The sequence below is a fragment of the Myotis yumanensis genome, unplaced genomic scaffold (genome assembly GCF_028538775.1).
Source record: "Myotis yumanensis isolate MYYU_CA2020_CCGP unplaced genomic scaffold, mMyoYum1.0.hap1 SCAF_5, whole genome shotgun sequence".
Lineage (NCBI taxonomy): Eukaryota > Metazoa > Chordata > Mammalia > Chiroptera > Vespertilionidae > Myotis > Myotis yumanensis.
Genome location: NW_027223756.1, coordinates 67,612,191 through 67,626,380, shown reverse-complemented (window position 1 = coordinate 67,626,380; position 14,190 = coordinate 67,612,191). Strand labels below are relative to the sequence as shown.

At 43.2% G+C, this 14,190-nt stretch overlaps 1 protein-coding gene across 1 annotated transcript in view; it reads left to right on the top strand.

Moving 5' to 3' along the window:
• SH3RF1 (SH3 domain containing ring finger 1) overlaps nt 1-14,190 on the top strand; it is a 164,821-nt gene that overhangs the window by 129,456 nt on the left and 21,175 nt on the right. The window contains exons 6-8 of the mRNA XM_070415454.1: nt 588-698; nt 10,257-10,408; nt 11,612-11,782. Of these exons, the coding sequence (XP_070271555.1) occupies nt 588-698; nt 10,257-10,408; nt 11,612-11,782 (434 nt within the window). The remainder of the gene's footprint in view (nt 1-587; nt 699-10,256; nt 10,409-11,611; nt 11,783-14,190) is intronic.

Genomic DNA, 14,190 nt, shown 5'->3' with positions numbered 1-14,190 from the left:
CAACAGGATCTTGAGGGGAATTGCCAGGAGGCTAGTGAAGCAAAGGCCTGGCCATCTGAAAAGCCATTTGGGTTGGCGGTAGCATCCAAGGTGAGGCAGCATGCTCCTGTGAAAGGCAGCCATAGTTGAATTCTGTATGTAAAACATTGCAGTGGCCAGTGTTGATCACGTGACTTTGTAGTGTCTTCATACAAATTAGGTAAGCAGTAAATTTGGGTTGAATAAAATGAAAGGGATTCTGCCTTCCAAAAATAATAGAAAATACAGATTTTTTTAAAAAATTGTTACTTGCCTTCCCAAGGTTTAGCTAGTATAATCTATTGTATTAAATATAGCCTTTTGCTCAGCTGGCGAGGCTCAGTGGTTGAACTTTGACCTATGAACCAGGAGGTCACGGTTTGATTCCCGGTCAGGGCACATGCCCGGGTTGCAGGCTCGCTCCCCAGTTGGGAGCATGAAGGAGGTAGCTGATCAATGATCCTCTCTCATCATTGATGTTTCTATCTCTCTCTTCCTCTCTGAAATCAATAAAAAATAAAAAAATGTTTTAAATATAGCCTTTTTATGAACTTCTTTTTTCTTGGCAGGTTCATATAAGTACCACCGGGTTAATTGTGACCCCACCCCCAAGCAGCCCAGTGACAACTGGCCCTTCGTTCACATTCCCATCAGATGTCCCCTACACAGCTGCACTTGGAGTGAGTATAGTTTCTCCCATCTCTGTTTCTCTCTTAGGGATTAGTTACGTTAACCTGGCACACTCCACCTCCGAGCACCTGCAGTTTACGTGGCACATGCTAGGTGGGGTGTGTCTCTTACCTTTTATCTGTTATCTCTGTGAATCTCACACACACACACAATAGAATCTCTTGCCTGCGGTCTGCCCAAGTTCTTAACAGTGAGGATCAGTGGCCTGAAACTATTAGAACTCGGTAAAATCCTTATAATTTTCATCATGGTTCATCCTGATTTCCTGAAGGCTTAACCTTGATTTCTTTTGAGTTTCTAGACCTTGCTTACTTCTTACAAAAACACATTAGTAGAAATACTGAGGAAGCTGGCTAAATGATTTTCTTGAGTCACATGCCAAGTTAATTTTAAATCTCTCCATGTATGATTCACTTTTTAGTTTCTTGTCTTCTGTGGTATAACCATAGCCATGGCTGCCCAGAGGTCCCTGCTGCCGTGGAAGAGCCCTTAGATTATGTTTGATTTTCTTTCTGCAAACATAGCATCCTGCAGACAGAATCTAAACACTAATTGCTTTAAAACATCCTAACGGAGGAAATTAATAGGAAGAATGAGGGCAGCCAAGGGAGAGAGACACAAAGACGAAGATCACTCTGGAGAAGAAACAAGCAAATTCAACCTCAGGCAGCAGAAACACAGTCGTTAAATCCCTGTTTCCAAAAATTACAGGCAATTGAATGGCAAGGAAGCAGCCATTGTGAGACATCTCTCATCCAGACCAGTGCCTTGGCTTATACTTTCAGACTGTTTCAGCGTGGAGTTGAATGAGGATAGAAAAGACCACTAAATCAGATGTCCCCGGTAAACCCCACCCCTATAACTTGCTTTGCCCAACCTCACCTGGTTGTGATACGTTCAGAGAAATGGTGTGGCCCGGTGACCAGGGCACAGGCCAGGGTAGGAAGCCCAGTTCAGCCACTTACTTGTTTTATGAGCAAGGAAAGTTACGTGGCCTCTTTAAGCCTCCGTGTTCCTACCTGTAAAATGAGACTAATAGTACCTGCTTCGGAGAGTTAGAACCTAGGATGTAGAGAGAGAGAGGGGTGACTATTACTGATCCGGTTATTGACCTCTTCGTCTGTTTCAAGGTGGGCCTGTGACATGTGCCACTGGTTTGCTCTAAGAATGCGTTGGAGGGCCTGGTTCATTTTCTATTCGGTTTTTTCTGCTCTTGGTACTAGGAATACTGAGGCTTCTAAGCAGCTGGTTTATTTTTAGGTTGTGGATTTTATATATGTTGTAAAGGTTATATTTCCCTCTGCTAGAATGCTTAGAGCCAAATTGGTACCCTTCCCTAGCTGGGACCTCACCACGTTATTAGTCAAAGTGTTGGCTCCATCTAGTTTTATTGTCCTCAGTTTCCTTTTGCCCCATTTTTCTTCTTTTATGTTTGTCTTGATACATTTTATAAATCATTGAAAACTGACTTTGAAACAAGGTGGGATATAAATAAATGCAGTTATTACCTAGCTTGACTTACACTTTTGAAAAGATTTTATAGAGTTAAGCATGTTCTTGTATTTACATGGAAGTTGATAATGTTCTGGTTATGCCCTGGCCAGGTGGCTCCATTAGTTGGAGCGTCGTCCCATGCACCAAAAGGTTGCTGGTTCGAGTCTAGTCAGGTCACATACCTACCTTGCAGGTTCAATTGGGATGCACACGGGAGGCAAGCAATGTTCCACTCTCTCTAAACATCAGTGGAAAAACTATCCTTGGGTGAGGATTAACAACAAAAGATAAAAAGAATAAGTAAAATAAATTTTAAAAAAATAATGTTCTGGTTGAAGATCAAAGTTGTAGTTTTTGTGTGTTTGTTTTTTAATGTTCCCAGAACATTATAGCTTCCTTGACAGTACAAGTGTTTGGATTGGGAGGGTGAGTTGCATTAATCCAGTTGGACACGGTGAAATTCAGTTAACTTATCGACATGTGGTTTCCCTGAGATTCTGGTAGCACCTGGGTGTTTTGATTGGAGCCAAGTACCATACTCATCCTGCCCTCTCACCTCTTTCCCCCCCTTCCCTTCCCACCCCAACACTTGCACAACCAGTTGGTATTCCCATTCCAGATGACTGCTTTGCATGGAAAATTCTTACTTGATTTCTTTTCTTTTTTTTTTTTAGTGTTTTTTATTGATTTCAGAGAGAGGAAGGGAAAGGGAGAGAAATAGAGAGATAGAAACATCAATGATGAGAGAGAATCATTGATCGGCTGCCTCCTTTACGCCCCACACTGGGGATGGAGCCTGCAACCTGGGCATGTGCCCTGACCAGGGATTGAACTGTGACCTCCTGGTTCATAGGATCACTGAGCCACACTGGCTGGGCCTCTGACTTGTTTTCTTAACAGGGGAAAAAACCCTGATATTCCTAGTCTTAGAAAAGTTAATTAGTGGAAAAGACACAGAGCCTAATCTCACCCCTTGTGGGTTACAAATTTTACCATGTATGAAATGGCCAGTCGCTCTTAGCTGGAGGAGCACTGTCAGGCCAGTCAAGGGGACAGGTCACAAGAGAGCATGAATATATAAAAATTAATTCACATTCAGCGATTTCATCCTGGGATTCCATGAGAAAGCTTGCATGTTAAGCAAGAGGAAGGTTTATTAAATGGTATGTCTACTGTGCCAATTTCACTTACTGAAAAACGAGTTATAAACAGACATATCTGTCATCCCAGGAGATGTCTAGATCTCAAAGCCCATGGTAGGTTGGCAGAAATGTTTTGCATTTTAAATGTTGGGTTTAAGTGGAAAAGACTCTCAGGAGAAGGTACCCTCTGCATTTCTCCTTAATCACGGCGAGTATCCTTTTTTGAAATTTGAGGTATTTCCCAAGACTTTGAGCAGTATTGCAGCAATAGCATGCAGCCTGGTAGGAAGGAAACCATGCTTTTCATGGTGTGGATTTATAGGTAATAAATGCCGCCACTATAGTAGAAAATGAAAGCTTTTCTATGAATTGATAATTTTTAATCTTTTATGCCAAATGAAGTTATGAGCATATTGTCTCATACATTTCACAAGGAACTATTAAAATGTTAAATATCTAATCTTAGGAACAAACTGTTATTACATCTATCTGATTCAGACATTAGTCTATTATTAGTAGTAAGGGTTTTTTCCAACTAATTTTTGGAAGGGCGAGAATGAAACCCTTAGTCTTGTATCTTCTGTACAGTGGCAGGAGAGCTTTGTAAACAAGTGATTCATAATCCCTGATCCTCTGTGCTGGCTGAGAGGTGTTTAGCTATAAGATGTCACAGGGTGCCCAGGTCATTAAAGGCCAAATACAGCCCATAGCCAACTTATAAACAGATTACATTCCAAAAATGTGTTACCCTATTTTTATGTTACTTACACACACACACACACACACACACACACTGCTTAAAGATACAAAATTAGCCTCGCCGGTGTGTCTCAGTGGTTGAAGGACGACAGTGATTGAAGGTTAATCTATCAACCAGGAGGTCATGGTTTGATTCCGGGGCAGGGCACATGCCTGGGTTATGGTCTCAATCGCCAGTGTGGGGTATGCAGGAGGCAGCTGATTAATGATTCTCTCTCATTGTTGATGTTTCTTTCTCTCTCTCTCTCCCTCTCCCTTCCTCTCAGAAATCAATAAAAATATGTTTAAAAAAGTAAACAACATGTAAATGATGTCAGGTTCTCAGATGAGCCAATATGTAATTAATTCATTATAGTCCAGAATTTACTGCAGTCGACGGGATCAGGGAAGGTCTCTGGAAGTGAAAGGATGGGACTGCCATCCTGGCAGTTTGAGAGGAAGAAGGAGAGCCTTTGGGATTGGCAGGAGTTCTGAGCCTCAGGATGAGGGGTAGGATATGGCCAACACCGTCATAGCAACAGAAAAGGACTCCAGCATCTCAGAAACGCCTTTGGATCCTTGCACGTTGTTCTAAGGGATGGAGGCACAGCATGTCTTCTCACTCGTGAAACACTCACTGAGGATTTGTTATCTCTGTCTGCCAAGGCCGGTGCCGGCAGCACAGAGATGAGTCAGTAAGGCCGTCTCGGACTTCCCAGTCTCACGAATCACAACCGTAGCTGCCATTTATGAGCTTCTGTGGTGCTCCCGGCACAGGAAAGGCAGCGCACCTGAACTATTTCTAATTATAAGGCCGTCTCACAGGCCCATATATTAAGGCCTGGAGACCTTATGTAATTTATATACAAAGTCAATTAACTAGTACAGGTATCTCTTCTTACAGATCAACTGCAGAACAATAAATACACAATTTGTGAGCGAAATTCCATTCCCAAAGAGGTTTTTTTAAAATTCTTAATTCCATCTTCCCCTTTAGACATAATCTTCTAAGCATTGACTTCTGGCATTTTTAGATAGATTCTTTAATGTTTTTTCTTCAAAGCTGTACCCACAGTTGACTGGTTTAATTCCAGTGAACATCCACCTGAGACGACTCACTCCTTTTCATCTTTATCTTAATTTTATTGGATTCTGACACCTAAGTTATTTTTTTTAATCACTAGTATCAGTACTTTCACCTTTCTACTTTCTACTCATTGCCATAAAAAATAAGGTAAAATACTTAAATAATTGCACACACACTGCCTTGTGCAGATGGTGAGGCTGCTGAAATTGGTAACACTGTTAACTGGCGGGCGCGTGCCCAGCAGCAGCTGGTCCTGTTTCATCACCAGCTGGTGCACCTGCGTCTGTGTCCAGTACACGGACAGGCTGTCCAGAGAGGTTCATGTGTAGGGTTGAGAGTGGGTTGACTGGAAATCAGATTTACAAAGAAATAATTATGAGTTGGGGGATAGTAAGTGGTATTTGCCCATAGGATCCAGAAATGCCCGAAGTCTGTCCTTCGGTCCTTTTTTATTTTGGGAGGTATGTGAAGGGGATGCACACATAAGGGACAGTTGGAAAGAAAATGAACCCTTCATTGTCCGTTGACCTTGTAGCTAAAACTCCAGTGCAAACCACTGTACAGGTAAGTCTTTGCCCCAGTTTAAACCCCTCTGTTCATTGCAGCGTCACTTATAATAGCAAAGATTTGGAAGCAGCTCAGGTGTCCATAAGTAGATGAATAAAAAGCTGTGGTACATTTACACAATGGAATACTACTTGGCCATAAAAAAGAAGGAAATCTTACCTTTTGCGACAGCATGGATGGGCCTGGAGGGCGTTATACTAAGTGAAATAAGTCTGTCAGAGAGAGACAAGTACCATGTGATTTCACTTATATGTGGACTCTAATGAACAAAATAAACTAACAAACAAAATAGAAACAGACTCATAGATAAAGAGAATAGACTGACAGCTGTCAGAGGCGACGGGTTGGAGGGGCTGGGTGGAAAAGGTGAAGGGATTAAGCAAAAAAATCCACAGTCCTCATGGACACAGACAACAGTGATTAGCAGAGGGGGAAGGGGGGTCGAAGAGGGGAAAGGGGGGAAAAATGGTGACGGAAGGGAAACTGACTTTGGATGGGTACACACAATACAACATACAGATGATGTATTATAGAATTGTACACCTGAGACCTATATAATTTTATTAACCAATGTCACCCCAATAAATTCAATAAAAATTAAAAATTTTAAGAAATATTTCTTTTAATGGGGGCTAGAATTAAAGTCTGAAACTTTAATTCTAACAGGGAAGAGATATCATTTCAGGGAAGAGATACCATTTCAGTACTTAACTATAAGTGTCAGGATTTTGATACTGGGTCTTATCTCAGTGTCAATCCTGATGACATTGCCTGATGAGAATAACTTCCTTACTGAATCATCTGTTTGGACAGATGATTTTTTTTTTTCAATCTTCACCTGAGGATATTTTTCCCATTGATTTATAAAGTGGAAGGAAGGGCAGGAAGGGGGAGGAGAGAGAGAGAGAAACATCGATGTGAGAGAGACACATCGATTGGTTGCCTCCTACACGCACCCTGACTGGGGACGGGATCAACCTGCATTCCAAGTATTCAATTCCTTGAACGGGAATTGAACCCATGACCTTTCACATGGGCCAACGTTCTAACCACTGAGCACACGGGCCAGGGCTGGACAAGTGATTTTACTGGTTGCTATATACATTAAACCCAAAGCAAAAGAAAAACCAATAAAAAGACATAGTGGACCTTGCAGTCTGTCCTTGGCCAAATCCAGATCGTTTAAACAGTATCTGGACTGGTTTCATGAAAGGGCAAAAGGAGGAGCGAGCACCCGAGAGAAGGGGTCTCACACCCAGTAACTGAACTTTCCATGCACAGTGTCCAGTAGCAGATGTGGCTGGTCAGTGGCCTGTAATCCAGTCTGAGCGAGAGCACTTCTTTTCTGGTGCTCACTCTAGCAAAGGGGAGGCATCAAGGACTGCCTTAGATGGCTGAGCCTGGGTTAGAATCTATGTTTTTCTGCCCCCAACAACTATTCTTTTACTATGTAAAACTTCATCTTCTTTCAAGATCAGAGGGTCGTGGGAGAGAACCTGGACACTCAAAATATGACCAGTTGACAGTAGCTGACCACTAAGGCCTGTATTTGAGCTAAGTGTTGTTCAGAAGCAGTCATTCTCGCCTCAGACCATTACCACGTACTGGTAAACGGAAGGTCTGAATCTACAGACACAGGAAGCTCATTTTTAATGCATGTCAGAATAACATCGCGTGTTCTACATCAGTATTTCTGTGGCCTGGGCCATAGCTATGGACAACTTTACCTTGATCACACAGACTTGCTGAGTTTCCGTGAAGCTACAAGGGATGAACACTTGTGAGGTCCCAATTCTATTACCCATGCAGTCGCTGGTGAACGTGGCATTTCACTGTGGTATCTGGTTCTGTACAATGGTACGTTAACGACGTATTATGAGCAAAGTGTCACCTGTGCTCCTAGCAGGGCCATGGACTCGTTTGTTTTTTTCCTGCTGGTGGAGAGTGCGTGTTGGCCTCTGCAGCCACGCTGGCCCGGGCTGTGAGAAGACGGGCGGGTCTCCGGGTCAGCTCTGGGTGAGTGAAAGGCTGTGGTTTGCGCTGTGGAAATTTCAGGTCTTGCAGGATAGCAAACTGCCCGAAGCGTAACCTACAGTGGATTACCTTTTGAACTTCCACATCGCCAGATTATTTCAGTTGAGGTTGTTTATAAAGCAACCCACAGAACTTCCTAGTGTGTCACAGCCCTGGCCTCACCAGAGCCCTATCATTTTACCAGCCCCGCAGGGCTGAGCAACATCTAGGAATCTGATTTTAATCAGACTCTCCCTCTTGGCCTTTGTCTGTGTGCTTCTATACCTACGAATACACATGCACTCACATATGCACATTTCCCCAAAGATGGGTAACCCAGCATTGGGAAAAATCCTGTCCGATTTTTTATTTTTTAAGACTGTTTCAAGCACAACCTTTGAGGTCTTTTAGAATATCCTCTTTTATCCACATTTTAAATGCCTACTGTTTACTCTTTGTAAAAGGAACATGCATGGAACATTTGTTTACTGTGATACAAGAGGTGACCTATTTTTACGTTTTGTTAACAAAATGTGATGTATATTTTGATCAGACCTGTCGATGTCCTTGCCTCCTTCTTCTTAGGACCGATTTAATACCGCTTCTGTTTTAATAAGTTAAAATGTAACAGGCGATGTTCATTTCCTTTCCTCTTGAAGATGGGGTTCTGCGGAGAGTGAGAAATGGAGCCTTTTGGTTCTGTGCCTTCGGTACTGTGCTCAGGAATTCCTAGGAGCGGTGACGGCGGGGCTCCTGTCACGCACGTGCCATTTGTCTTCTGCCTCGCCACAGCCACGCTGTTTTGGGTTTAGGAAGGTTTAAATGGGAACCAGCTAAGTGGTAATTTTATAATCTCCGGTGGTATATTAGTCGAGGTACAGTCTGGACTTGTTACCTCACCTGTCGAGCTGCCGGTGTGTCATTGCCCACGAACTGACTGCCCAGGTCACGTTTGCTGAGCGTTTTACCAAGGATTCGCGTTCCTTCTCTCCACTGTGTCACTGGGAGGAGAGCAAATGGAACGAAGGCTTGTCCTTCTCCTGGTTAAAGGGTTTGGAGGCTCTGAGCCCAAGTCTGTGCCAATTCCAAAGCTGTGACAAATCTGAATGCTGCCCTCGTTCCTATGGGGAGCGTGAAGAACGTCCTGGAAGCTCTGGCTTTCTGAGCTGCCCTTGGCCTCGTCCGGGTGAGTGCTGTGTAAGCAGCTCTGCGCCCCATGTATTTCTGCACTGGCTGTTCTGCACCCCTTCAGCTGCTGTGTGGGGGAAATCCTTCCAGAAAGTCACTTTAGCAAAAAAACTAAATAAGAGTGTGTGAGACAGTTGCAACATGCTTGTCTAGAAATTGGAAAATTGTTCCACTCCGTTTATTATGTTTGCGGAGCTATGTACTTGAATAGGCAGATGCAGTTAGTGTTGTTGATGAGATTCAAGTTTTTATTTCAAAAAAATAGACATGAAATGACTGTTAGGATCTATGTTTAGAAGTCATTGGATTTTTCTTATTAATATGCTGATATGTCTCAGCCATCTGTGCTTTCATAGGTGTATTCTTTACTCCTCCTCTCTCCTTGGATTCAGTTTTTACATCTAGTGGTTCAAAGATTTGGGGAGGGTGGGTTGGGGTGGGGGTTCAGTCGGGTCTTTCTGTGCCTGTGTTCCCAGGAGTTTCAGTGTACAGACCCTAAAGAATTATCTGGGGTGTGTGGATCAGAAGGTAACAATTGCTCCATTGATTTCCACAAGGCATGGAATCCTGTAGGCAGAACCCCATTAGTCTGTGCCCATAAAAGAACCAGCAGCTTTTCACTGGTGTACTTGTTAAAGATTACCAGCCTTGATAGTCCTAAATTTCAAACGCTGGCAGAGTTAAGAAAAGAATAAGCAAAAGTAGCAACAACAGCCCAGTGATTGTGGCTTGCTATTGTTTGGGCTTTGTGGAGACCAGGCATCAAAGGAAATTTTCTTCTGAAGGCATGGCTTGCGATATAGTGCAGCCCTATTGTTTTGCATTGTGTTTAAGTTTCAAGTTACAGAAACAATCACAAATTAATTCCCAGCAAGCAGAGTGACATTATAGCTGCCCCTTTGAAAAGCATTTGGATTCTTGGCCAAGTCTTATACTTAAAAGTCTTATTCATCTTAAAATTACACACAATTGTTTCGTGTGGTGTTTTGTTTTTTTTTTTCTTTCTTTCCCTCCTCCCAAGCAGGATTACTTACCTGTTCACTGGAAAAAATTGCCATGGCTTTAAGATCTTAAAGGAGAACAAGACGGGAGTCTTGTGGTGGTGGTGGTGGCGGGGGGGGGGGGGGGGGGGGGGGCTGTTTGTTTGTTTATTTTGTTTTAAGGAGGCTTTCATCTTAGGTAGCTTGCTGGTTCTGTTCTGTTTGGATTCCATTGAAGTTTTTTCCCATGGATTTCTGATTCCTTTTCCTTCCCACCTCCCATAAAAGATGTAAATAAACATTGTGTTCCTCTTTGTCCCCCTCTCTTTCTTATACCAGACTATGAACCCTCCTCTGCCCCCGCCCCCTCTCCTGGTCTCCACACCGCCTGGCGCTGCTGCTGCTGCTGCTGCTGCTGGAACAGGACCCAGGCCCACAGCGGGGCCCACTGACCAGATTGCACATTTACGACCTCAGACTCGCCCCAGCGTGTAAGTGAGGGTGTCATTTATTGCTGCTTAAACGTGCATTTCAAACTCAGCCCAAAGAGCAGAGGCAGAGAAACACCTTTCTGATATGAGCTGCTGACAGGCTTATGGCTTCCAAAGTGGTTTGTGTTCTGCAAACTTCTACCCAGTCATGCATATAATGAGGAGACTGCTGAAACAAAATGGGCCCAACACAAGCGCTCGCTAGGCAGCCGTCCTGCTGAGGGAAGGCCTTTCAGAGTTTAGGGAGACAGCTGTTTGCTTCTTCATAATATTATATGTGTACGGAGCTGCCTTTTTGTCTCATTTTTGTTCCTTGCATTGGGATACTAAGGAATGAACAGGTATTCCATACAAACCAGGTCTACTTGTAGTACGCATGTGAAAAGCTGGAAGTCCCTCGTACCCAGAAAAGTCTAGTTATCTCATTCAGAGTTTATCCGTGGCAGAATACAGCTAGGTTTTCGTGGATCTTATATTGGATGAGTTTATACGTGGAACAGGTTAGCCCTGGGAAGAACAACTGGTTAGCGTAGCCTGCCTGGTTTCCCTTATGGTGGTGGCACAGTCACCTTGCATGGTGGGGCTCTTCTGTACGCTCTGTGATCTGGACTTCGATTTCCCTTTGACTTTTTCCAACTCAGTCTTGTTCCTGGCTGAGCACACAAAAGCAGGTGCAGCCCAAGCCTCTGGGTTCAGCCTGTGTGCGGAAGGCAGCATGTTGTGCCTCCCGGTGGGGTTTCACACCATATGCCCACATTTGGGGCGACTCTCCAAGCCTAACAAGTGCCATTTGAAGAGCTCAATTGTCCCAGTGGGTGCCTAATCCCCAGCAGCAGGTTAGGCACTCTGGGAAGCTGCCTTAATTCTTTCACACCCGGCAAATACCATTTGGTGGGGTGGTCACCTTCACGCAGGGGGGGTGGGGGGGGCACGCGGGTAGACCAGGTTGGCAGTTCTTAAGCAGGAAGGCTTCTGCCTTTTCTTTCTTTTTCTTTGGGGGTGGGGGGGGGGGGGCTCTGCCTTTTCAATGTCAATGGCAAAAGCTTTCAGCGGACAAGTACCAATACTGCTTACAGATGAAAGGACTCTACTTTCTGTTTTCATTTGTGCAAGATATTCAAGACTTTATACCATGGACGAGCTTTGAGCATCTTGGGTTTTGGTGGTTACTCAGCCCGAAATCAGATATTCTTTCTATTCCAGGTATGTTGCTATATATCCATACACTCCCCGGAAAGAGGATGAGCTGGAACTGAGGAAAGGGGAGATGTTTTTAGTGTTTGAACGTTGCCAGGATGGCTGGTTCAAAGGGACATCGATGCATACCAGCAAGATCGGGGTTTTCCCTGGTAATTATGTGGCACCCGTCACAAGGTATGGCTTTGAACAAGTGGTTTACTAAGTTCCAAACAGAGAAGCTTTGTTCTTCTCTGTAGCTCTCAGCCTGTCCAGATTCCTTCTCACGTTATAATTGCCTGTTACACAGCCAACATTTTTTAAAAAAAGTCCGTATCTGTGCTTGCTGAGATCCCTTCTAACTCTAAAATGCTTGGCTTCCTTTTCACATGGCTCTATGTGAAATTGTAGGTTTCTACAAATAAATGTACTGGGTTTTAAGTTATTTGCTTTAAGTAACATGTGAAAGACCATTTTCAGTATTTTTTCTGCTGGGAAGAGCATAATGTTTCATCTAAACAAAAGCTATATTATTAATACTTCCATGTTTCTATAATGCTTGCTATATGCCAGGCAGGCAGATTTCTAAATGGGTTGCACACGTTCACTCCAAGTCCTTGAACAACTCGTTGTGGTAGTTTCTGTTATCCCCTCTTGATAGATGAGGAAATGGAGGTACAAAGAGATTAAATAACTGGTCTGAGATCACATAGTGAAGAAGTGCTCAAACCCAGGTGGTCTGACTCTGTTCTAATAGCTTGATTACCTCTGAATTCTGGCAATTAATTTCTGTAATACAGTCAGAAATAAAATTCCTTAGCTATGGCATAGATCCTCTATCCTTCCTAACTGAAGGTGATTTTGCTTCCCTGGGGAATTTGGCAATGTGTGGACACACATTTGATTGGCACTGGGGGGTGCGGGGGGCAGGGAGAGGCTATTGTTGGCACCTGGTGCACTGAAGCTAAGGATGCTGCCGAAGGTGCTGCAGTACACAGGGCCCCTCCCACAGAACGGAATTAGCTGGCCCCAGATGTCACTGAGGTGGAGAAGGGCTGTTACAGGGTAATGGGAAGTCGGGCTGTTAGATGTACAAAATGTTCTTTATTTCATTTCGAGATAAGCCCACCTTCTGGTCACTGAGGAAAGTAGCTTTGGAAACTGAATGGAATGCCCGTAATGGCATCGACATTCAGGGAGCCTCAGTTTCTGGCCACCGGGCTCTTAAATGGCCCAGGTTTAACTGTGATAAATCATTCCTTAAACCCTCTGATTCTGAATAAATGGTTTAATGAATTGACATGTTTGTCAGCTGTTGGCCTTGACTTATAGGTTGGCCAGCAGCCTAATCAAATATAAATCACTGTTGTTGCAGATGGTGACAGGGTGCTAGCTTTCATTTGACTTGCAGATTTTTAATCGATATAAACCTTGTTTTCTGTATATGTTAAAATCTACATTCAGGATCCAGAAGGTAGATTCAGCTAGGCCCTTCCTGGTGGGAAACACACACACACACACACACACACACACACACACACAACAACAACAACAACAACAAACCACAGAAACAACTAGGGGAAGTAAAATAAACCAAAACCAAAATATTAAGTTAATAAAGGAAAACATTTTCATAAGACTCAAAAACAAATTATTTAAAGTCTCTGGAGAGTTGCTTACTTAGAGCTAATTCTTTGTTACTCCTCATGGTACATAATAAGGACATTCAAGTTAATGAAGTAGTCTACTTAGTAGAAAGTTACTATAAATAGAATTGATGTTTAAATGAATTTAGAATGTTAAAAAAGCATTACACAAAACTATGCCAAACCTAATTTAATTAAATTCAACCACTAAGTATTTGTTTAGAGCTGGCAGTACCACTACAACTACAAATCCTGGAGAAATGGAAAAGAACCATTGCACACTGGCCCCGTCTTCAAGGAACTTTGACTGAGTCAGGAATATTTAATAAGGAATTATCTAAAAAACAATACACTCATTTTTGTAATCAGGGTCATAGGACAGAGAAATCCACATGAAAGATAATCATAAAGTCTTCAGCCTGAGTCTTAGGCAAGGCTTCTTAAAATGATGGGATTTCTGCTGGATCTTGAAACAAATGAGATTAGGGTAAATCAAGAGAAGCTGGGGAGGACAGTCAAAGAGTGTGTGTATATGTGTATGTGCACCCACATGCATGTACACAAGCCCTTGGGTGACGTGGGGCTGGGGGCAAATAGGAGAAGGGCAGAAAACATGGGCAGGGCCATGGACATGTGATTGTGAGGTCACAAGCCGGGCTTCTTGGATAGCAGAAGTAGGAGAATCCAGGGCCTCAAGTCAGTGGAGGGATTCGGCCTTGGTGTGGGAAGCTGAGCCCGGTAACTGGATGTTCTTGAGCAGAAAATATAATGCATGATTTTCTATGACTCAGCATACATTGCAAGACCTTTCTCTGCCTCAGGGCCATTGTGAGTTTGAATTTGCTATTTTTACACTTTGTAAAAATAATCCCATTCATTTTTTTAAATGTTTGTCGTAAAGCTTTGAGTCTTTTTTTTTTCCCTTTTAATTGTTCTGTCCCCCACTTCCCTAATGGATGG